This window comes from Mustela lutreola, chromosome 2 (assembly GCF_030435805.1).
Source record: "Mustela lutreola isolate mMusLut2 chromosome 2, mMusLut2.pri, whole genome shotgun sequence".
In the NCBI taxonomy this organism is placed as follows: domain Eukaryota; kingdom Metazoa; phylum Chordata; class Mammalia; order Carnivora; family Mustelidae; genus Mustela; species Mustela lutreola.
In genome coordinates, this window is record NC_081291.1 from 213710650 (window position 1) to 213736011 (window position 25362).

The 25362-nt window shown below is 44.3% G+C and overlaps 1 protein-coding gene and 1 long non-coding RNA gene across 2 annotated transcripts in view; one reads left to right on the top strand and one right to left on the bottom strand.

The window, feature by feature from the left end:
- Positions 1–9534: 9534 nt before the first annotated feature.
- LOC131825322 (uncharacterized) lies at positions 9535–11422 on the bottom strand. The gene is made up of 2 exons (XR_009351200.1): positions 11334–11422; positions 9535–9760 (listed from the first exon to the last, which is right to left on the bottom strand). It is a non-coding gene; the product is annotated as an uncharacterized LOC131825322 (long non-coding RNA).
- The window catches only part of LOC131825321 (interleukin-10 receptor subunit beta-like), a 55623-nt gene continuing 40809 nt past the window's right edge, over positions 10549–25362 (top strand). Inside the window, 6 exon segments of the mRNA XM_059164621.1 lie at positions 10549–10862; positions 19552–19778; positions 20776–20863; positions 22105–22146; positions 23461–23584; positions 24893–25065. Coding sequence (XP_059020604.1) covers positions 20809–20863; positions 22105–22146; positions 23461–23584; positions 24893–25065 — 394 coding nt within the window. The 5' untranslated portion in view covers positions 10549–10862; positions 19552–19778; positions 20776–20808.

Consider the following 25362-nt stretch of genomic DNA (forward strand, 5'->3'; position numbering starts at 1 on the left):
AACATCTAATTATTTAATATATTATATTATTATATCTCTTTATAGTCTACATGTCTATCTATCTTTCTTTCTATGAGTCTATTTTTTTAGAGAAAACCGAAAGTTCACTTCAACACCTCCAATTCCAGTCCAACACCACAAAGTTGGTTCTAGTTTCTCCCTCTCGATACTTATAACATCTTGGGACATCTGGGTGGCTCAGTCAGTTAAGCATCTACCTTCAGCTCAGGTCATGATGCCAGGGTCCTGGGATCGAGTCCCATATTAGGCTCCTCCTGCTCTGTGGGGATTCTGCTTCTCCCTCTCCCTCTGCCTGCAACTCCCCCTGCTTGTACTCACTTTCTCTCTCTCTCTTTATAAATAAACTAAAAAAAGAAGAAGAAGAAGAAGAAGAAGAAGAAGAAGAAGAAGAAGAAGAAGAAGAAGAAAAAGGGGAGGAAGAAGAAGAAGAAGAAGAAGAAGAAGAAGAAGAAGAAGAAGAAGAAGAAGAAGAAGAAGAAGAAGAAGAAGAAGAGGAAGAAAGGAAACTTGTAACTTCTTTCTCCAACAATGAAAGAGTGTGATTGTTCTCCCCCAATCTCTGATCTCCCCTGCCACTGCCTTCACACCATGGATGCCCTCCTCAACCCAACTGGGCCCCAAGACCCCACTCCAGCCTGTCCCCAGGAAAATTTCTTCTTTACCCCTTTGGTGCTTCCTACTGCCCCCGACCCCAGTGTGAATGTAACCCTCATTCTCTGGCATGCTCTGACACCTCATACAAGATTGCCCCCATATCTGTCCCCTGACTCTGTTTAGAATCTGACACCCTTGATGGCTCTCCATGGCTCCCCTATCCCTCACCGGCATGGCCCCGGTCTTGCTTTGCCCTACCTAACAGCTTTAGGACTCTATCTGCCTGGATATCAGTAGGCCTCTCAAATGTAACACTTCAAAACAGAATGGTGGATTTCCGTCCTCTACCCCTGACCATCTCTCTCTCTTCCAAGTCGATTCATGATCCCACTAGCCAGGCGCCCCTTGTCCCAGCCCTCAATGTGGTCATCCATGACTCCATGCTAGACTGGCTCTTCCCTTTCCTTCTTTGGCTGATTCCTGCCCTGTGGGCTTTTGGACTTAGCTCTTCTTCCAGCCTGGCTCTCTTGGAACTCTTGGCCTCAGACTTGCCATTGTCTAGCTCTCAGCCTACATGTCCTGAGCTGAGGGAATCCCTCCCAGACCAGCTTGTGCCAAGGAGCTCTCCCAGGCACCCTCCAGCTTACCACCTGTTGCTTTCTCCTTATGTCCCTCTGAAATGATCTCGTTTGCTAATGGTTCATGGCTGCACAACCGCCCCCGATCCGCTAGTATAGAAGCCCCACCGGAGAGCAGAAACTTGGCCTGTGTCAGATACAGCACTAGCTCCAAAACACAGAACAGTACTTGGCATGGGTGGATGCCCAATAAATCCTCTGTTAACAATGCAAGATTGTTAACATCTTGCATTAACGTGATATACCTGTTACAACTGATGAACCCATGGATAACTAAAGTCTGTGGTTTACATTAGGATTCCCTCCTTGGGTTCTGCAGTTCTGTGGATTTTGACAAACATATAAGGGTCATGTATCCACCATTACCGTATCATAAGATAGTTTGATCTCCCTGAAAATCCTCTATAATCCACTTATTCATCCCAAGCCCCTTCATACACTAGAAACCACTGATCTTTTTACTCTGTCTACCCTTTTGCTTTTTCCAGAATGTCAGGTCATTAAAATCACAGAGTATGTAGTCTTTTCAGGCTGACTTCTTTTAATTTTTGATTCCTCCATGACTTTTTGTGTCTTAGTAGAGCGTTTCTTTTTATTACTGAATAGTAACTCACTGTATGGATGTGCCAGTTCGTGAATACATTCACCTGTTGAAGGAAATCTTGGTTGCTTCCAGATTTGGGCAATTACAAATAAAGCTGCCCGAGGTTTTTGGGTGAATACAAGCTTTCAACTCATTGCAGCAAGCGCATGGTTGGTGGGTCCTATGGAAAGAGTATTTCTAGCTTTGTAAGCAACTGTCAAACTGTCTTCCAAAGTGGTTAGACTATTATGCATTTCCATCAACAAGGAATGAGAGTACCACTGCTCCACATCTTCACCAGCATTTGGTGTTGTCAGTGTTTGGGATCTTAGCCATTCCAATTGGAACACAGCAGTACTTCACTGTTTTAATTTACAATGCATTGGTAGCCTATGATTTTGAACATTTTACATGCTTACTTGTCCTCTGTATATCTTTTTTGGGTGAGGTGTCTGTTCAGATCTTTCATTCACTTCTTAATTCAATTGTCTTCTTATTAATTGAGCTTTGAGAGTTCTTCGTTCTTTCAGACATAAGTCCTTTAAGATACGTTTGGCAAATATTTTCTCCTAGTCTGTACCTGGTCTCTTCATTATCTTACTAGTGTCTTTCACAGTGCAGAAGTTTTTATTTTAATGAAGTCCAACTTATCGATCTTTTCTTTCTCGGATTGTGTCTTTGGTCTAAAAGCCACTAAAAGTCTAAAAGTCTAGACTAGTGCAAAGTCTAACTAGTTTAGTTTGCATTTTACATATATAGGTCTGTGATCAACTGAGTTAATTTTTGTGAAAGGTGCAAGGTCTGTATCTAGCTTCTATTTTCTTTTCTTTTCCTTCCCTTTCCTTTTCTTTTTTTATTTTTTGTTTTGTTTTGTTCTGTGTACTCACTCGTGTCAGCACCATCTGTTGGAAAGACTACCCTTTCTCCACCGAACAGTCTCTGCTGCTTTGGCAAAGGTCATGAGACTGTATTTGTGTGGGTCTATTTCTGGACTCTTTATGCTGTTTCTTTGATCAACTTGTCTATTTTTTCACCAATACCACACTGTCTTGATTATAGTAATTTTATATTAAGCCTTGAAGTCAGTTAGTTTTAGTCTTCTGAATTCGTTCTCCTTTTGTTGGCTAGCTGGGTCTTTTGCCTTTGCACATAAACTTGAATATCACTTTATTGATATCCACAAAATAACCTGCTGAGATTTTGATTAGGATTGCTTTGAATATAAACCCAATAAGGAAGAATTAACATTTTAACAAAATGATTCTTCCTATCCATGAATATGGAAATCTCTTTATTTAGATTTTTTAAAATTACATCAAAATTTTATAGTTTTCCTTATGCATATCCTCTACTTATTTTGTTAGATTTATACCTAAGTATTTAAGCTGGGGATGCTAATATAAATGGTACTGTGCTTTTAATTTCAAATTCCAACTGTTCATTGTATATAGGAAAGCAATGGACTTTTGTATATTAACCTAATATCCTGTAGCCTTGTTATAATCCCTTACTGCTCTCAGGAGGGTTTTTTGGTTTGTTTTGGTGGGTTTTGGGGTCAATTCTTTGTGATTTCGTACATAATCATGCCATCTGCAAACGACATTTTATTTCTCCCTTCCCAATCTGTACATCTTCTACTCCCATATTCATAGGACTTCTAGTGCAATATTGAATAGGAGGGAGAAGAGGAGACGTTCTTGTCTTGTTCCTGATCAGGGGAGAATGCATTCAGTTTTTATTATAATGGCTGTGAACTTTTTGGTAGATATTCTTTATTCTGAGTTTGATAGGAGTTTTTGTCAGGAATGAATTTTGGATTTTGTTAAATGTTTTTTCTGCATCTACTGATGTACTCATGTGATTATTCTTTTTCAGCCTGTTGATCAATATTCATTGATTTTTGAAGGTTGAACAAGCTTTGCCTAACTAGGATAAATCTCCTTGGTCATGGTCTATAATTCTTTTGATACACGGTGGGACTTGATTTGCTAATATTCTGTTGAGAATTTGTACTTTTATATTTATGAAAGTTATTGGTCCACAGTTTCCTTTTCTTGTATTGTTTTTATTTAGTTTTGGTATTAGGGTGGGTAATGCTGGCCTCACAGAATAAGTTAGGGAGTATTCCCTCTACTTCACTTATCTGGAAGAGATCGAAGGAAATTGTTGTCTTTTTTTCCTTAACTATTTCATAAAATGCACAGTGAAATCATGTGGGCCTGGTGCCTTCGTTCCAGAAGATTATCAATTGTTAATTCAATTTCTTTAATAGCTATAGAATGATCTCAATTATCTATTTCTCCTTGTGCGACTTTTGGTAGATTGTGTCTTTCAAAAAATTGGTCCATTTCATTGAAGTTACCAGATTTATGGGCACAGCAAATTATTCATAATATTCCTGTATTATCCTCTTAATATCCATTAGATTAGTAGTGATGGCACCTCTCTCATTTCCAATAATAATAATCAGTGTCTTGTTGCTTTTTTTTCTTGTTTAGTCCAGCTAGAAGTTTATCAGTTTCATTTATTTTTTCAAAGAGCCAGTTTTGGTTTTGTTGATTTTCTTTACTGATTTCCTATTTTCAGTTTCATTGATCTCATCCCTGTATTTATTTATTCTTTCATTTCTACTTGCTTAAGTTTATGTTGCTCTTCTTTCTCTGGCTTCCTAAGGTAGAAGCTTAAATTATAGATTGGATATTATTCTTCAATACATATTTTTTAATGTTATAAATTTTCCTCTAAACACCCACAAATTTTGGTAAGTTGCATTTTCACTTTCATTTAGCTAAAATTTTTTTAAATATCTCCTAAGGCTTCTTCCTTGGCCCCTGTATTATTTAGAAGTGTGTTGTTTAATCTTCAAGCATTTGAAGGTTTCCCACAATCTTTCTATTACTGATTTCTAGTTTAATTTCACTGTGACCTGACAGCATATTCTGTGTGATTTCCATTTTTTCAAGTTTGCTAAGGTGTATTTTATGGCCCACAAAGTGGTCTATTTTGGCAAACGTTCCATGTGAAATAGAGAAGAATGTATATTCTGCTGTTGTTGGATGAAATACTCTATCAATGGCAGTTAGATCCAGTTGATTTGTGGTGTTCCTAAGCTCAACTCTATCCCTACTGATTCTCTGAGTGCTGGATCTGTCAATTACTGCTAAAGGGGTACTGAAGCCTCTATAATCATGAATTTGTCTATTTCTTGTTGCAATTCTATCAGATTTTGCCTCATGTACTTTGACACTTTGTTGTTAGACATTCACATCCTAAAGATTATTATATTTTCTTAGAGAATTAATCCCTTTATCATCATGTAATGCTCTCTTTATCCCTGATAATTTTCTTTGTTCAGAAATCTACTGGTCTGAAATTGACACAGCTACACCTTTCAAAGGAAATCAAACTTTCCTTTGATTAATGTTAGCATGTCATTTATTGTTATGTATGTCATATAATATGTATGTCATATAATGTTAGCATGTCACATATTCCCCCAATCCTTTATATTTAATCTAAATGTGTCTTATATTTAAAGGAGACTTCGTCTGGATAACATGTAGCTCGGTCTTACTTTTTAACCCACTCTGTCAGTCATAAAAATCTACCATATTTGTAATGGCTTTGAATTCATTGCACTTGTTCTTTGCGTCTTTTTTTAATCTTCTACTCTTTTCTGGGTAGTCTTCTAGGTTTGTTTTTGTTTTTGTTTTTGTTTTAAGATTTTATTTATTTATTTGACAGACAGAGATCACAACTAGGCAGAGAGACAGGCAGAGAGAGGGGAGAAGCAGGCTCCCTGCTGAGCAGAGAACCCGATGCGGGGCTCCATCCCAGGACCCTGGGATCATGACCTGAGCTGAAGACAGAGGCCCCAACACTGAGCCACCCAGGCGCCCCTAGTCTTCTAGTTTTAATTGTCTTATATAATTCCATTTTCTTTCCCTGGTGAGTATATCACTTACACTTCTTTTAAACATAGCTGGCGTGGTTGCCCTAGAGTTTTCAATATGCATTTACAACTAATCTAAATCCACTTTCAGATAACACGAGACCACTTCATAAGTAATGTAGGTACCGTTTCACAATATATTCCCAATTCCTCCCTCCCACCCCTTACAACCTTACTATTATATATTTCATTTATCTATAAGCTATAATCATCCAGTACAATGCTGCTATTCTTATTTTGAACAGTAATCTATTAGATCAATTTAGAATAAGAAAAATAAATTATTTTATCTTACTTTTAGTGATTCCTTCTCTAACACTCTTCCAATTCTCATATAGGAAAAGTTTCCAAACTATATTAACTTTTTTTCTTTCTGAAGAACTTCTAACATTCCTTTCAAGGCAGGTATACTGGTGGCAAAATCCTTCCATTTTTGTCTGCCTGAGAAAGTCTTTATATCCTTCTTTATTGTTAGAAGGATAGTTTTGCTGGATATAGAATTTTAGGTTGCTGGGTGGTTGTTGTTGTTTTTTAAATTTTGTATCACTGTCTTCTTGCTTGCAGTTTCTGAAGCAAAATAAGATGGAAATCTTATCCTTGCTCCTCTATAAGGTAAGATGTTTCATACTTATAGATTCTTTCAAGGTTTTCTTTTTCTCTTTGACTTTCTCTGGTTTGAATATGAAATGCCAAGGTATAGATTTTTTGGTATTTATTTTTACTAATCTCTGAGCTTCCTGGATCTATGGTTTGGTGTCTCATTAATTTTAAAAAATTCTCAGCCATTATTATTTCAAATATTTCTTCTGCTCCTTTCTCTCTTTCTTCTCCTTCTAATAGTCCTACTATGTATATGCTATACCTTTTGTAATTGTCCCACAGTTCTTGGATAGCCTGTTCCTATTTATTTATTTATTTATTTATTTATTTATTTATGTTTACTTTATCATTTGGGAAGTTTCTGATGACATATCTTCACACTCACTGATTCTTTCCTTGGCTGTGTCCAGTCTGCTGATGAGCTCATCCAAAGTATTCTTCATTTCTGTTAGTGTTATGTTTTGTTTTGGTTAAATTTCTAGCATTTCCCTTCAATTCTTTCTTAGGATTTTTGTCTCTCTCCTTACATCACTCGTCTGTTCTTTCTTGTTGTCCACATCTCTGTTAAAGCCTGAGGAGTTATGTCTCTTCCCAAACACCAACCCAGTCTAGCACCGGCTGGTGTCCTAGAAGTCAGTTCTATTCTGACACTGACTACACAGAATCAGCACCAGACTTCCACAGGTTCAAAGCTCAGTCCTGCAAGACCACCCTCATTTCAGATACCAGCCACAAGAACGGGGCCCCCAGTTTACCCACAATTCTCTCTGACTTGGCTACAGAGTCAGGGGTTTCCATGACCACCCCCTCAGGTTTGGTCATTTAGTAAAATGACTCACAGAACACATCAAAGTGCTTTCCTTATTGTTACTGGTTTATTATAAAGGCCACACCCCAGGAACAGCCAAGGAGAAGAATGCATAGGGCAAGGTATGGGGGACGGGGTTGGGGGGCAGGGGAAGACACAGACCTTCCATGCCCTCAGCAAGTTGTTCACTCTTCCGATTCCTTGCCAACCCAGAAGCTCTCCAAAACCTGTCACTGATGGGCTATGGTGGAGGTTTCATCATGTAATAATGATGATTATTAACGCAATCTTCAGCCCTTCTCCCTTCCTCAGAGGTTGCGGGGGCTGAGTTGAAAGTTCCAGACTTCATTTGTGACAAGGCTTGGTCTTTCTGGTGACCCATCCTAAAACTACCTTGGGCCTCTTAGTGTCACTTCAGTGGAACAAACACATTCCTCTCACCCTACCACTCAGGAAATTATAAGGGATTTAGGGTCTGGGATTAAAAATAAAGATCAAATATCTTTCTATGATAATAAAGAACCCTTACTATATTAATCACATGGCTTTTAAATTCCTAGTTTCATCATTCCCAATTCCCTGCCACATCTTAGCCTTGTTCTCAAACTTATTTTGCTTCTTCAGATTGTGTTTTTTCCCGGCCTTTTAGCAAGCTTTGTACTTTTCACTGAAAGCCAGACAGGATGTATCAGATAACAGGAGCTGACCTAAATAACCCTTTTAGTGTGAGATGCTATGTTTACCTGGCTAAAAGTCTGTGTTTGGCGTTTTCTGTACTTGTCAGAGAATTTTATTTGATCTAGTGTCTTCATTTTTGCCTCCCCTGTGGTTTTTGGGTTTCCCTAGAAACTCCCTCTTAAATAGAGTTGTAATCTACTGTTACTGTTCTAGAGTTGTGTGGATGTGGTGGTGACATACTGTGAAGGGGAAACATTCCATGATACTATGATTAAATCTCAAGGCTTGTTTTCCTTTCTGATGGGTCTGAGACTGGACTGTGACCTACAGAGGAGTTTCTTGGAATCCCTACCCCTTTATTTTCTCTCCTATGATGATAGACAGGAAGGTTCAAGGGGACTGAGCTGTCTAATTCCTCTTGAGCAGGATCAGATTGGGTTCTGGTAGAATGACTGGTTCCCTTTGAAGGCAGGCTTTCATACAGAACATTCTGGGTGTATTCCAAAATGGTTAGTCTCTTCCTCCCAAACAGGAGAGGAATTTCATGTTCACCAGGAGAAGCTGGCAGAGCACCTGGTGGAAAGATCAAGAAACCGGAGGACCCCACTAAGACTAGGCTCCCAGGAGTTTTTAATTCTCGAGTTAGTCCATGCTCAGTCTTCAGCAGTGAGTCGAAAGCAGTTTAAGTTTTCTTAAGGTTTCAGAGATTTCCACTCCCTGTACACTGATTGTCTACATCAGCCTGTCTCTCCAGTTTCAGGCTACAATTTTCCCTGGGACCCCTATTCACTGGTGGACCTAAGGAGAGATTTTCAGTTGGTTCGGAATTTCTCTTGTGGGACATGGAGTAACAATTTCTAAGCTCCTGACATCGTGGAACATACTGTGTTTATTTTTTAAAATCTTTTCCCTCATCATGCAAGTAAAAATACTTAGAAATTTGGAAAGTAAAAAAGAAGAAAATAAAAATCACCTCTGATAACCCAATCTGCAATTAATCCTTGTTATCATTTTAATCTATTTCTATCTGTTGTATTTCCATTTGCATCCTTCGTTTTATTTACTTATATAAAAGGATGCATACAACTACTGAGTATTTACCCTAAAGATACTTTGCAGTGATCCGAAGGGGTGCATGCACCCAAATATTTATAGCAGCAATGACCACAATAGGCAAACTATGGAAAGAACCTAGATGTCCATCAACAGATGAATGAATAAAGAAGATGTGAGATATATATATATATATATATATATATATATATATATATATATATATATATAATGGAATACTATGCAGCCATCAAAAGAAATGAAATCCTGCCATTTGCAATGACGTGGATGGAACTAGAGGATATTATGCTTAGTGAAATAAGTCAATAGGAGAAAGACAATTGTCATATGATCTCCTTGATATGAGGAAGTGGAGAGGCAACGTGGGAGGTTTGGGGGTAGTAAAAGAATAAATGAAACAAGATGGGATGGGGAGGGAGACAAACCATAAGAGACTCTTAATCTCACAAAACAAACTGAGGGTTGCTGGGGGGAGGGGGGTTGGTTGGGAGAGGGTGGTGGGGTTATGGACATTGGGGAGGGCATGTGCTATGGTGAGTGCTATGAAGTGTGCAAACCTGGCGATTCACAGACCAGTAGTCCTGGGGCTAGTAATACATTATATGTTTATTTTTTAAAAATTAAAAAAAAAAATTTTTTTTAAGGACGCATACGATGGAGTATTGGCTTTCTCCCACTGTCAAGGACTATTTCTGCAGCTTCTCCAAAACTGCTGCTGAAGATATTATCAGTGTTGAATGTCTTTTATGAGGACACGAACCCGGTGATGATTTCCCGTCAGGTCTTACAGGACTGCTGGAAATTCTGCTTCTCTGAAAGACAGGAAGCCGACAGACATCCTCTTATGATCATCTCTGTGCCTGTTGTAAAGAGGGGTCAGCAAATACTAGTTGACTGAATGTATGAAAATGTTCCCTTTTCTAGCTACAAAAAGTACGAAACATCCTCTCCCCCTCTTCCTCAGAGGCGGGAAAGCTGACGGTGAGATTGAATGCTCAATGAGAATAATTCAGGGTTTAGTGTATTTCTTTTCCTTCTCTTTCGAAAGGATTTTTAACATTCCCATATGAGTAGCCTTAACGTTTAAAATACACATACATTTTGGAAATTGACAGGATATAAACAACAAATAAAATATTGAGGGACTATCTGTCCTCCCTCTTTACCTGCCCTGAACAGACGGAGGGAAAGACCCACAGGTAAGGAGGGGGAAGTGAGTTGACCGCACTTGCGAAGGCCTGCCGGAACCTGGAACTGTACCAAGCCTTTGGTACCAACTCAGTGGTGGCTATATTTATCCCCGTTTTATTGACTGGAGAATTAGAATCAGAGCGTTTTATAGAACTCGTAAGTGGGGGAGCCAGGAGAGAACCCATTCGCTCATTCATTCATTCATTCAGTGTATTTTTACTGAATGCATGAAAGGTACTCGGCGTGGTTCCAGACGCCACGCGCTGTTCCAGCCCCTGAGGACCCCGCAGTAAACAAAAAGCCCAAACCCCGGGTCCCTTCCCCTACGGAGCTCCCGAGGGGAGGGTGCGAGGGGAGTGGTAAGAGGCGGCTCGATCAACGTCAGTAGAGGAACGAGTCGGGGCTCCGCCCCCGGCCCGCGCCCGGGCTGTCCACCAGCTGCCGGAGGCCGGCGCTCAGCGCGCGCACCCCCGTCGCGCACTCCAGCCACCCCGCGGGGAGAAAGTCCCGCGGATCGCCCTGGTGTCGTCCCCCGGCGGAGTCTGCGGTCCGCCCCGGGGCCCACCGCCCGCTCCGCCCGCCCGCGCCTGCCGCCAAGGCCGGGGCCGCCCGCAGCGCGTATCCGGGCCGTGGGCGCCCCAGCCGGAGGCGGAACGGCGGGGGCGCAGGCGGCGGCCCGGAGCCGAGCACCCCTGCGGGCAGCGGCGAAGCGACCTTGCCGAGGTAAAGGGCTGACGGGGTCGGGGCGTGGGGACAGCTAGGGCGCCTGACCTCTCGGCAAACGCCGCCTCCCCGCGCCCGCTTCCCGGAATCCCCCGCAGGCTCCGAGCCTCCCGCGGACTCCGCCTCCGCCCGCGCGGCTCCCTCCCCGCTGGGCTCCCGCCCTCCCGCTCCCCACACTCCCTCCGCCCCCCACACTCCCCCCGACCCCCGTCCCCCGCCTCCCCCGCCCTCCCCCGGCCGCAGGGCGGGGCGGCCCGGGCGTCCTCCGCTGTCCCCGGCTGTCCCCCGCGTGCTCCGCTCCTCGCCGCCCCGGGAGCTCTCGGTCTTTGCACCCGGTCCCGCGCCCCCTCCCCCCCGTTCCCACCAGCGATGCCCGGGACACCCGGGCACCGGCGGCTGCGAGATGTGAGCCGCCACGAGTGTGAGAGTCAAATGCCTCAAGATCCCCTGGGCCTTGCAAAACGGGGCTACCGGCTCGGGCCTCGGGGTCGGGGTCCGCGGCCGGCCCTCCGCGGGAACGCCCGGAGTTCACCAGCCTTGGCGGGCGTGCGGAGAGGGTCCCCAAGGGGCGACGGCGGCTGGGGTGTCCGGCGCCCTTCCAGACGCCTCGCTAGGAGGCAGAGGGGCGGGTTGAGGGGAGAGGGCGGGGAGACCGAAGAGCGGCCCTGCTCCCGGGCCGGGGCACGAGGGGAACCGGGTGCCAGTCGAGACTGGAGTTTCCACCGGGAGAAATCAGCCTGTTCAAAGCTGTCACCAGTTCCATCCATCGGCAGGCGTAGGTGGTGAGCGGTGGCTTTATTGAACAACGCTAGGAATCCCAGGTCATTTTTTTTTTCTATTTATTTATTTATTTTTAAGATTTTATTTACCCATTTGACAGAGAGAGAAAGAGAGCACAAGCAGGGGGAGCGGCAGGCAGAGAGATAAGGGGAAGCAGGCTCCCCAGGGAGCAGGGAGCCGCAGTTGGGGTTCGATCTCAGGAACCTGGGATCATGACCTGAGCTCAGCAGGGGCTGCGCCGCCCAGGCGCCCCTCATTTCTTTCTTTTAGTATTTGTTTGACTTCCTTGCATTTGTTTGGGAGGAGGTCTAGAAGATAGTGTAACAGGCCAGAGGGGTCCGATCTGAGCCCGCTGTGCGGGGACGTGCAGAGCCGCGCTCTGGGAACCTGGAGTCGGGCCCCGCTCCGCCGGCGTCCTACTCACTGAGCCTGGGGGCTGCGACGCCCAGGCCGTCCCCTGTCCCACACCTTGGCACGGTTTCTAAGTACCCGCCACTTGCAGTTCAGGTTTAGGGAACCAAATGGGCGGAAGCGGAGGTCACACCAAAATCTGCACTAAAGAAAACATCTTTTAAACTCTCCTAGCGGTATGGGCTTCCTTGATAAGGTTTGACCTGTTTGTTCCAGGAAAAGGCTTGAACTTTTAAGTTCTCTTGTTCACAAGCTGGCTTTCCACTTTAAAACATCAAAAAATCTGCCTGGCTCTTTTATTCTTACCCATATTTCCTCTGAAGTTCTTCATGTATTTATTGAAAAGTTAAAATCTCCCTGAAATTTGGTTCCTGTGATTTGACAAATGGTAATTAGTCTAAAAAAAAAAAAAAAATTAGAGGGACGCTTGAGTGGCTCACTAGGTTAAGCATCTACCTTCAGCTCAGGTCATGATCCCCGAGTCCTGGGATCAAATCCCACTCTCCCACTTGTGCTCTTCCCCCTCTCATTCTGACAAATAAATAAATAAATAAAATCTTAAAACAAAATTAGAACCACATCCCGGGAGATAGTATTAGGAGTAAAACGTTTATTAAAATATATATTTCATCCCTCCCACTTGCGCTCAGAGCTGAACTAACTCATTTTCCTGTTACATTTATAAACCTTCAAATGATTGAAGAACATGGCCTCTATCTTCTTTGACTCTCCGTCATCATATGTCACCAAAACTACAATGTCATGGAGTCTAAGACGCACTTGTATATTATGTAATCAAGTGAGAAAAACACACATTCTGATTTCAGAGCTGTTTGGATGTAAGAAAGAAATGTGCGGTTTATAATCTGTAAAATGTAATCTGAGCAGAAGCGGAGCCTGACAGTATTTTCCCTGAGGATTCTTCATTCCTTCCGAGAGTGAAACTGATTGGTATGCAATTCTGGGGCGCCTGGGTGGCTCAGTCCTTAAGTGTCTGCCTTCCGCTCAGATCCTGATCCCAGGGTGCTGGGATCCAGCCCCATATGGGGCTGCCTGCTCAGTGGGGAGCCTGCTTCTCTCTCTCCCACTCCCCTTGCTGTGTTCCTGCTGTCACTCTCTCTCTCTCTGTCAAATAAATAAATTTTTAAAAATCTTTTAAAAAATAATTCAAGAAGTATAAAGGAAAACTAGTTCTTTGAGAGAGCTGGAGAGCTGAAGTGAGAGTCCAGAAATTGACTGAGAATTCAAGAGGAGGGAGGAAGAAAAAGGGAGAGGTGGGAGTAGTTGAGAGCCACTAAACGTTTTCTCCAGAGCAGGCAGGAAAATGAGGACACTTAGTTTCCCCGTAAGCCCGGGGACACGGGAGAGAGAATCTTAAGCATTGTCTTTGTCTTGCTGTTTTAATTTTGAGGGTTTTTTCTTTAATATAGTTAAAATTTGGGGCCCCTGGTGGCTCTGTGGGTTGAGCATCTAAGTCTTGGTTTCAGGTCAGGTCCTAATCTCAGGGTCCTGAGATCAAGCCTCATCTGGAGCTTCAAGCTCAGCACAGACTCTCCATGGGATTCTCTCCCTCTTCCTCTCCCTGGGGCCCGCCCTCCCTCTCTCTCAAATAAATAAATAACATCTTTAAATATACTTAAAATTTGAGTTGTACCTGACCACCAGAAACTATACCAGTAAGTCAACAACGATTGTAAAAAGCCTAATACACAGGAAAGAAGATAACAGTGCCTTGACTGTACTTGACCTTCTAGTTCTTTGAGAGAGGAGCAGTGGTCAGAGGACGTGAGATGGGGAAAGTCAGCTGGGCGAGTGGGAGCAGCAAAAGCCAGTGCCAGAATCCGGAGAACCAGCCAGAGGCCCAGTGGTGGACTCTCTCTTACCTCTCCTCCAGAGACAATGAACAGAATCTTCCAGGAAAAAGCAGGGCTGGGGTAGCCTGACATCTCTCTCTCCCTTGACTGAGCTCACCTGATCCCAGGGCCAGTCCTGTGGGCTCAGGAAACAGCCCAGTCCTTACAGAACAAGCTGGAAACAGGTGTGGAAGTTAAGGAGACAAGGAGGTTAAGATTTCACTGCTGTATCACAGTAACAGAAGACAAAGCCACCTAAGTGCCAGCAAGGTGACTGGAAGTGGTGGGGGAGGGGAGTGGTAAGAAGGGGGAAAAAAACCAACATAGCTTGCCAAGAGTCTTACTACAAAATTACTATTACTCCTGGGTTAGGATAAAATTTCTTCCAATAGCCTTATATTCTACAACCTGATAAAAATATGACTTCAAAAGGATAAACTCAGAGACTATAATATTTTAAACTGGGCTGGAATGGGAGATCGCAGACTTTAGGGGATAAATTGAGCATCATGGAAACATGATCACAGAAGTCAGAAGTATGAATAGATACTGCAGAAAGTAAAAGCATTTTTAATAGAGGAAAGGCTTGATTCAAGTCAGTGAATGCTAATGAAAAGAAAGATCAAGTCAGTTAGTAAGACTCTGATGTGGAAGATAAAGCATGACCAAGCATTTGGATAACTGGGGTTCCTGATGTAGGAAACCCACAAATGGGATTAAAAAAGCATATAAAGATAAGAGAAGAGAAATTTTCTTGAAATGATGAAAAAAATGGTCTGTAGGCCAAAAGAACATTTTCCGGGAAATTGCCACCTTCCAGGAAATTTCCATATGGGAATGCCCAGCACCAAGAGGTCGAAAGCAATTTAAAAAATTAAAAAAAAAAAAAAAAGAATTATTTAGGAATCCAAAAAGAAGTAAACAAAAGAGGGGCGAACAAAGTCAAGCTGACCTCAGACTGTCTACCGAGAGTATGGGGTTGCTAAGAAGTGTTCTGAATGGAGGACACTGTCCCCAGGAAGACATTTTATCCAGCTAAGACGTCATTCGAGGTAAAAGTCAATTGGCAGGTCTTCTCAAATATGAAAGAGCCAAAGGAATTCAAGACCCAGTGAGCCCTCTTTGGGGAAAAAACTGCTGGATTAGAAGAATCCAGTGAATTAGCAAAGTAAGAGTTAAAATAAAAGAATAAAAATAATGATAATAATAAATAAATAAATAAATAAATAAAATTGAAAAAAGGAATGAAAAAATAAAGAAAGAACCCAAGCATAGAGAACTCATGCTTGAAAGGAGTGTTCGTGGGTATTTATCTAAATGTGGAATTAATACCAAACAGCTTTGACAATTGTAGGTAGAATAAAAGGTGATTGTTCTATCAGTTTAGACACAAAAAAACAATAAAGGAAAAAAAGATATAAGGAGGTAGGGAGGAAAATGGGAGGAAAAGGGGAATAGTAAAGTTCTCTAGTTTGAAAGCCTGGGTCAATAAATATGATTTAACGCAAAAGATGCTGTGAACATATAAAACCCCAACCTTCCGAATTTCTTCCGTAACTTTTTTTTTTTTTAAACATTAGTGGACTATCTTAGAAAGTTATTCTTTCCTAAAGAGAAAAATAATTCAAATTGCAACAATTCCTTTGGTCTTTCCTTCAGACTTTTTTCCCCCAAGTACAGTTAAATTTAGACGGAAGTGCTGTGTGTGTGTGTACGTATGTGTGTGTATACTCATGCATAGAAAGATCTCTGGGATTATGTTCACCTGTAAATAATGGAAATATCTGGATGCTGGAATTTGTACTTTTATACATTCTTAATTTTTCTAATGAGCACACGAAAGAAGTGCTACAGAAGCAAGACAGACATTTGAAACATCAACTGGAAACAAACATGCCGCGATATTAGCAATGGTTGATGCTGGGTGGTAGAAATAGGATGCTTGTTACTTGCTTCTTTCTACTTTTTCCCTAATTTCCAGGGGAAAAAATTACGTAATTGCATTTGTGCAGTATTTCCAAATCTAATCCATTCATTACTCATTGACGACCAATGCTATGCCAGGCATCAGGCCAGATGGAAGGAAAAACCCTTATGTTCTCCACCAGAGGACCAGGAGGCTCCTTGAGGGCTGGCTGGCTGGCTGGCTATTTAAGAGGAGCTGGAATTCAGGGAAGAGTCTCTTCACCCCACAATGTCCACTTGAGTGGGGCCCTGAAAACCAGCCGTGTTGAGAGGTCAGAGGCTAGGGTGCTCCCAGAGGAATGGAGGGGAGAGCCAGAGCAGGGTGAGGGACAGCCTGAGCTGGGCACCTGTGCAGGACAGTGGCTCCTGGGAAAACTTCGAAGGCTGAGGACAACCTTGAATTCAACCCAAGGCGCTTGATGCCTTGTTAGGTGACAACAAGCTGCAGATTGTGGGGAGCCCAGAGCAAAACAGAAATGCAGGACCCCTATGTTTACAGAGCAAGAAGTACCACTGAAGGCCTTAAACTATAAAGCTTTTTCTTTTCTCTCATTGTCTCTGTCTCTCAACTTGTGGCTTTTGTATTTACTGTTTGATGTCTTCCTGAATTAAAAAAAAAAAATTACATTATTAGCAGGAATTTTCCCATTCGACTTTATACTGTGCAAAGCCAGATCTAAGAGCATTTCATTCCCATTGGGAATCATTGAATTACACAATTGGCATCTTACAGGGTACCTCGAGGGTACCTCGAACTAGCTGGTAGGAGCGAACGCAGGCCAGACTCAGGAAGGAGAAGAGGGGTCCCCCCAGGCACACAGCCCCAGAAGCATTCCCTCATGCCGGGGGTACGGTCCCGGCCAGTGCAGCTCCCCGCAGGTGCCCAATGCCACCCCACCCCTCGCGACTCTGGGCACACATGCACTGGGGCCTGAGGAATGCTGGGATCCCCCTCCTGCTAGATACCCCACCCCGCAGGTCCGGGACGGGTTCTGGAGAAGCTCAGCCCCAAATCCCTCCCACTGGAGGACCTTCTATCTCAACCCACCACATAGAAGCAATGTCCGAAGGTCTTTAAACCCCTGCCCATGGACATGCTAGGTACCTGGATCAAGGCTGACCTCGATGCTCACCCCTACTGGTCCAGCTAGCTGCACCCCCCCAGGGGGGTTACTGCCAGCCTGGAGGGGGAGCAGCTGCCACTCAGGCGATGTGACGTAGCTGCACCACCACACTAAGTGCATCAGCGGTCCCCAGGGTAGAGGGAGAGGCCAGCCATGGGCCTGGGACCACCTCCAGCGGGGGCAGGGGGGCGAGACCAAGTGTGAGCTGAGGCTACCAGCTCCCCGTGTGTCCCGCTGTCCCATCAGACTTCACTAACAAAACCCAAGTTCAAAGACAAAATGACTAAGAATTTCAGGACAGCCTCGGGAGAGCAGTAAAACAAGTGTGGATCCCTTCCACCTGGGGGACCCAGGACGCGAGGTGGGGGAAGGAGCGAAGCCAGCCCTGGCTGGCTACAGAGAAGAGACGGACAATAGCTTTGCTTTAGGAAAGCTGATTGGTAGTCAGGGAGGGTTTCCAGGCGCCTCATTAAACAACTGCGGGCAGGATGCCAAGAGACAGGAAATTAGATTTTCCAAACAACCAGGAATCTCATTACTGGACATTAGGCTGGAATTGGGGTATGGGTCATCAGAAACAAAGAAGGGGAGGAGACATCCCCTGGCCCACAGAGGATGAGGGACTTTTAATTGTGTAGTTGTGTGTGGGTGTCCGCTGTGGAAGAAACCAAGTGTTCTGTAGAACAAAGGTGAAGATTTTACCACCATCAAGAAAAGACAAAGGGGTGGGGGTGCCTGGGTGGCTCAGTGGGTTAAGCCTCTGCCTTCGGCTCAGGTCATGATCTCAGGGTCCTGGGATCAAGCCCCCAATCGGGCTCTCTGCCCAGCGGGGAGCCTGCTTCCTCCTCTCTCCGTGCCTGCCTCTCTGCCTACTTGTGATCTGTCAAATAAATAAAATCTTTAAAAAAAAAAAAAAAAAAAAGACAAGAAAGAGGGGCAAGGGGCCACAGGGCAGATGGTCAGTGCAAGGTAGTGTCACCACCACCCCCCTCCCCGCCCGTGGCATTCTATACTCTAGGTGCGCCCAGCATCTTAGGGAATGTCCATACCCGTGCAGACCCTCCGCCGGCAGTGAGGGTGGGAGATCGCGTCACACATCACAGTGCTCTCTGTAGACCTTCGAAATGGGCACGATATGGCGGGATAGCTGGAGGCAGAGGAGCCTGGGTATGTCTTCAGCAGGGATGGCAGTTTTAACCTGGAATCTCTTGGATTCCTCCAGGACAGTACCTTGGGTGGGACGTGATACCCTGGCAGTCCAGAGGACATTTTAAATTTGTTTTGAACTTCAACTCAAGTCTGGTGTTCTGTGGTCCTTATTCAGTTCCAACTTGGGGCCTGATGCTGCTACAGTGTTGGGGGGTGGGGGGAGAGAATACCCAGAATTGGTAAAGCCCAGTTGCTTGGGTAGAGGCAAAAGCCCTGAGGCAGAAAAGGAACACGATCCATTGCCCGGGGCGGGGTGGGGGGGAGTGTTTCCATAAAACTCACGAAGAATTTCTCTCCATGGAACGATTTCGGACTATGACTCAAAAGGCAAATGCCAAGGAAGCTTTAAATCTGAAAACATAATGATTTTTTCTTTTTTAAGCCAGGATGAGGGACATGGGTCAACCTAGGTCGTGATCCCAAGTTCCTGGGATCAACTCCCTCATCAGGCTCCTTGCTCAGCTCTGCTTCTCCCTCTGCCTGCTACTCCCTCTGTTTGTGCTCTCTCTCTATCTCCCTGACAAATAAATAAATAAAATATTTTTTAAAGGAAAGAATCAGTTTTCTGATTCATATTTTTTAAAACTTACAAATAAAATAAAAAATAAATAAGGCCGACATGAGCAAATCAAAGGGCAAGGTGACAACAGAGGGGGAAAGATGTGATTTGTATCAAAGACAAAGGGCCAGTTTAGCTCATAATTAAAAGTTCTGACAAACAAACCAATAAGAAAAAAAGCTACAACTCAGTAGAAAAATGAGCAAAGATAGAGTTAACAAGAAAGAAAATGCAAATACCTCTTACGTGTATAAAAAATGGATACTCAACTCAGAATAAGAGAAATGCAAATTTATATTCGTCTGAAGATCATTTTTATTTATGAATCTGATTTGAAAAAGTCCAGGGGTGGGGCGTATGAGTGGCTCAATTGTTAATAGTCTGCCTTCAGCTCAGGTCATGATCCCAGGATCCTGGGATCGAGCCCCACATCAGGCTTTCTGCTTAGCGGGGAGCCTGCTTCTCCCTCTTCCTCTGCCTGCCACTTGCCCTGCTCATGCTCTGTCTGTCTCTGAAATAAATAAGTAAATAACTTTAAAAAGAATAAAGTAAGTAACAAGTCTAAGAACTTGATGAAGCCTCCCTGAAGAGCTTGTGGCCAAAGGAAAAATTGTCACACATCACAGGTGGCTGTGTACGTCACACAGCCACCAGGGCAAGAGGGTGGCCGTTTCTATTTGAATTACGAGTGCAGCGCCCCTCTGGGTCAGGTGTCCATCATCGACGCCCCCAGACCCAGCCTCCCCACATTCACCCCTTACTTTGTCCTGCGATCCTGTCTTGCACAGGCACAGTCACCAGCACCCTGGTCCTTCCGACTGGAATCAGCCAGGGATGAGCCCCAAGTAAGAGGACGGAAGAAAGACCGTGAGGGCTACTCACCCTCCCATCACATGCCGCCCCCCTGCACTACTATCACATTGGATTCCCGCAGGATTTTCTACTACCAGATTCTAGCACCTTCCATTTGCGCCCCAGCCCAGGAGGGTCACAGCCCCGCAGCTGTTAGCTCCAGGTACTACTTTCTTCCTTACTGTTTGCCTACATCCTGCTCACGCATTTGTAACTGATTAAAGTCTTTGTCCAATGTCCTCATTCGAATATCTTTTTCCTGCTGAGACCCTGAGCGGCATCACCTTTTGCCTGCCATCCTACTCCTGGGAAGTTTTCCTACACTTAGACTCGCACACATGTGGAAGGACACGTGTCCAAGATAATCTGTTGCAGAAAAGACCGGGAGCAACTCAGACATCTCTCGTGGAGCCTAATTCCCTCCATGGTAGTGTGTCCATAAACTGGACAGCTTAACTGGTTTAAAAAAAAAAGAAAGAAAGAAAAAAAAAAAAAGAAATTCTCTTGAGTGCTGATGTAGAAAGATCTCCCAACTATGTATCTTCAAGTAGAAAAAGCAGAAGTAGGACAAGGATTGTACATCCCATCTCTTGTGTTAAAAAAAAAGGGGGAGGGAGAAATAATATATATTTGATTTTGCTGGTGCATAGAGATATTCTGAAGGACTCACCAGAGAATGAATAAAAGTAGTTTTCTGAAGGAAGCAAGACCCTTTGCTATTTACTTCTGTGTGTTTCTGGAAACAGATAATCCCATCGCCTATTCCAAAGTTAAATTTAAAACCTGTCCCTGGGGGCCTCTGGGTGGCTTAGTTGGTAAAGCGTCTTCCTTGGACTCAGCTCTCAATCCCTGACTCCTGGGATTGAGCCCCACCTCCGGCTCCTTGCCCAATGGGAAGCCTGCTTTTCCCTCTCCGCCCTGCTGGTGCTCCCGCTCGCTCCATCTCTCTCTCAAATAAATAAATAAAATCTTCAAAATAAAAATAAATAGATAAAACTTCTCCCTGGTAGACCAGGAATTGGTACCAGGTCCAGCTCCCAGGAGGGCAGTGGAAGCCTGGACGCGGAAACCCTCGCTGTCCTGTTTTTGTCCATCTTGATCTTTGTCATTTAATTCCATGCTTCAGCGTGGGGAATCACCTAATGCTGATTTCCTTTCAGATGTGAACGTAAAGAAAAGAGTCAATAACCAAGATGCTTTGGAGCCAGAATGCTTCCCCACTTAGATCACGGAATCTGTGTCTCGTGGGTGAGTGTTAACTTTTGTCGGAGCTCTTGTAGGAGCAAGCCAGCCAAGTCACCATGCCCCGGAGCCCTGCTGGGCAGTAGCAAATGGATGTCCCCGACCAGGGGCCCAGCATCAGCCTGTCCAATGCCAAGAGCCAGATGGAACATAGACAGGAAGCCTGGATTCAGGGTCTTGAGTTTCCACCCTACTATTCATTTTAGGAAAAGAAACAAGAATGACTCCATAATGATGGAGAGTACCCTCCTAGGCACTTTGAAGAGGAATTCCTCTTAATTCCCTCGTTCTAATCCAGGGCGGAGTTTCTCACTCTACTCCCCTACGGAGGACAAGGCCAAACCCCCTTATCTCCTCTCGGTCACCAGACTGAAAAGTCAGCCTTGAACTTTGGTTTCTGGGCTTCATTTATTCTTGACTTTTTTCCCTATAGTCCAATGCTGCTCTTTCTCTACCTTTCTTTTGATTCTATTTCAGTGTCACTGTGTCATCTCTTCTAGAACTTACCTGTAGGGGATCCATGAGGGGGACACTTCTCCCCTGTGCAGAGCTGCCCTTGCCTGTAACCTCTCCTGCAAGTCACTGTGACAGCCAGAAAGCAATGGAGAATCCCCAGCTCCCATCACTGGCAATTTTCTTCCTATGCCACCCTTGACAAGTCTTAACCTTCAAACTGTATCAGCTGACAACATGCACATTCGTATTCTGAGACTTCTTCCAGACACATAGCTAGCTGTGTCTCAGCACTCTCTCCCAACCCATCAGCCCTGTTATTCGCAGCAATTCCCAGACAGATCTTATTTTGGATTCACTCAGGTTGAAACGGTTGAACCGTGACCCACCGATAGCAACATCGATCTTCCAAGAACCATTTGCTTGAGGATATTTTTTTTAAGCACAAGGAAGTCTCAATCCAGGGTTAAGACATGTGTCCAGGGGTGCCTGGGTGACTCAGTGGGTTAAAGCCTCTGCCTTCAGCTCAGGTCATGATCCCAGAGTCCTGAGATTGAGCCCCCATCTGGCTCTCTGCTCTGCGGGAGCCTGCATCTCCCTTTCTCTGTGCCTGCCTCTCTGCCTACTTGTGATCTCTCTGTCAAAGAAAGAAATAAAACAAAAATTAATTAATTAGTTAATTAATTTAAAAAAAAAAGACATGTCCAAAAGAATGCCAGACTCAGCGCTAGAATTACACATTGAGCCTGCAGAGAGTGTTTTTGCTTGTCTAATTTTTTTCTTCTTCTTCCTAGTGTGTATCAGCCTCCTGTCTGGTGTGTTATCTTCGCTGCCTGGTAAGAGATTTTCTTGGCTTGACTGAATTTTGTGGAAGGGTCAGGGTACTGGGGCGACTATCCAGAAGTTTAAAATGTGGGGAATTTGATCTCTGATCCCAGATCTGTTGCCCACGTGGTTTGTATCGCTTTTCTTTGATTTTCTCAAATACTCTTTTCTTTCCTCTGTCAAAGGGGCAAAAATTAGCCAGATTTGTACATTTGTCCCTCAAAACACTTATAAGAAATTAATGCACCCCCCCAAAAAAAGAGAGAGAGAGAGAGGGAGAGAGAGAACACCAGAAGTCATTTTAAAACTCCTTAAAAGAATATGCAATTTCAAGCCCCTTAATCGAAGAACAAGGAGGTACAGACCATGTCAAACAGGAAATGATCCGAATAATTTCCCCTTCATTTCGTTCTTCCACATGCTGTCTGGTACCTGGTGCCAGATAAAGGAAAATAATTGTTTTAAACCAAACATCTTGCCTACATCTATAAATCTGTCCATATAATGTCACTGTGCATTGACTCTGTGTCCAAGCTTGGGCTGAGCACAGGAGAGGAAGGGTTTCCAGCCAAGAAGCAAAGTCCTAAGTCTGAACCACAGGCAACTTAGAGGATCATAAAAATTGAATTTGGAAAAAAAAGACTTGAATTTTTTTTTTTTTTTATTAACCTATAATGTATTATTTGCCCCAGGGGAACAGTCCTGTGAATCATCAGGCTTACACATTTCACAGCACTCACCATAGCACATACCCTCCCCAGTGTCCATAACACGTAACACCTCCCTCTCCCTACCCGCTGCACCCCGAAAAGACTTAAATTTAAACGGAATTTGACCAGTGTAGCTTTCAAGTCTCTCTTGCTACCGCCTCATCCTAGCTGCGAAACACTATATAACCCATCTGCTCGGTTTCACAGTCTGTAGAATGGGTCTCTTCCTGGCACCGACTTCAGCATTTTTGCTCAGATTAAGTGCCTGGAAAGGGCCAGTCTGAGCGCTCATTGTCTGTCCCTTACTTCCGTAACTGGAGAGTAAGTGCGATGGGAAGTTCAGAGGAGGGAAAGTAGGCAGTGTGCCGAGCCGCTTAGGGGGACTACAGGAGGCATTGGAGTTGAGTTGAGAGAATTAGGTGGACACGGATCCTTGCCCTAATGACGTGTTGCTCATGAATTAGTTATGTTACTTCATTTCTCATGTCTCACACTAAAACCGTGTCCTTCCGGTGTTCCCAAGACCGTGTGGGCTCCAGATCCCAAGGGACCGATTGGACAATCTTGGGTTCCAGATTTCAGCGTTTCTTTTTTTTTTCCTCCTGTTTCCTCTAGATTTGTCAGACAAATCTTGCACTTTCAAGGTGACATTACGCAATTTCCGGGTCATCTTATCTTGGGAATTGAAAAACCGTTCGATTGTACCAGATCGCTATACATTACAGTACACGGTTATAAGGTTGGTTTAGCATTTCATTTTTTCCTTGCTAAATACATTCTCTTTATATTAACTGGGGGATGGGGATGGGGAAGGGTCGTGATCTTTCTTGTGTTAGAACTCTCTCTCTGAGTTCAGAGCTCTCAAAGTCCAAGTCCGCTTTTAATTAAATTGAGTACTTTAACAGTTTCAAACTGGTTTTGACAAAACTTGTATTTATAATCATCTCTACAGGTCAGAGCCGCAGAAGCAAAATAATCACTGTGTATGGTTTTCACAATTATTTCTCTAACTCATTGGACAGTCAATGAATAAATGAATACGCTATTTTCTGAGGACAGGAGTCCAAAGACCTGGCGACCGTATTGATATTGGGTTCATGTTTCTTTACTCGGGGAACCGTGTGGCACATCAGAAAGCTGTCTGGCCCAGACCAGGAGAGGCCCAGGTCTACAGTCTGGCTTGATCACTGATGGGCCGTCATCTTGGGGCACAGAGCTCAGCTTCTCTGAGCCGAGTGTCCAAAGATGAATAACATAATGGAAAGAGCCCTCAATGGCTCTCTTCTTCCGATGTCTGATGTCACCCTTCTAAGTGGTTGCTTTGATCCAGTCGCCCCTCCCAGTGTTCTTTTATTTGCTCTTTATTTGGCTAACAGCTGTTACTACCCCTCACTGACCCAGTAGAAGGCCTCTTGCAAGTCTCTCTGCTGCCTGCCAAAGTCTTAGTTTCTCTCTGCGTTAGGCGGTCACGTGTGCCACCCACTTACCTTTCTGAAGCTCAAGAAATCAGATGTCTCTGCTGTCCCTACATAGCATGGGCTGACTTGGGACTGGACCATGTGATCCTCGGAGGGACAGAGGGTTTCAGGGAGGACGCTCGTGATTGTTGTGTGGGCAAGGGACATCTGGGGCCCCTCCCACAACAGCATAAGGGTTTGCTCATTCATTCATCCTGCAAATATTTACTTAGTATCTCCTGCATGCCAGGGGTTGAACCGTGAACCCAAGTCCTTGACCTCCTAAGGCCTAGAGCAGATACTCTGAAAGTAGGCATGGATTTCAATCAACAAATAAAGACATAATGTGGTAGGTGCTGGTAAACAGTGTGCAGAAAAATAAACCCGGGCGAGAGGGATTAGGAGAGAATGGGTGGACACTGTGGGGTAAGGTGCATTTCCATTTTAAATAAGGTGGTTAAGGAAGACAACTTGATACAGTGATACTTGGGCAGAGCCATAACACAGCAAAGAAGCTGGGCGTACAGTTAGTGGGTTCTTATCACATAAACACTGAAATTCTCCTTTTGTCCTTTATTTTCCTTTCAAAGTAGACCAGACGGTGTGAAGATTGTGGAGCACTGTTCAAATATCACAGCATCATTCTGTGACCTAACGGATGTGTGGGAGGTCCTGCCCGAGACATACGCCGTCACGGTTGACGGGTTCAGAGGGAACACGACGCTGGTCACGTGCTTCACCGATTTCTTCCTGGCAGCAGACAGTGAGTAGATCTCCCTTTATCATCTCCGTCATCATCAATATTTGCTTCGATCGTGAAGCAGAAAGGTCGGCAAAGCGTGGCTCAGACTCAGGGCATGCCTGACCCTGACACTTTTCCTAGCTCTGGAACTGTGAAGTATTTACTTGGCCTCTCCGAGCTTCAGTTTTTGTAGCCAAAAAGTGGGATGATGATCCATACTTTGGAGAGGATTCCTCTGTGCCCGAGTGAGGCAGGCATCCTGGCAGCAATGGCCGCTACTTTCTAGTATATTTCAGAACCCGACGGGAAGTAGAGTGA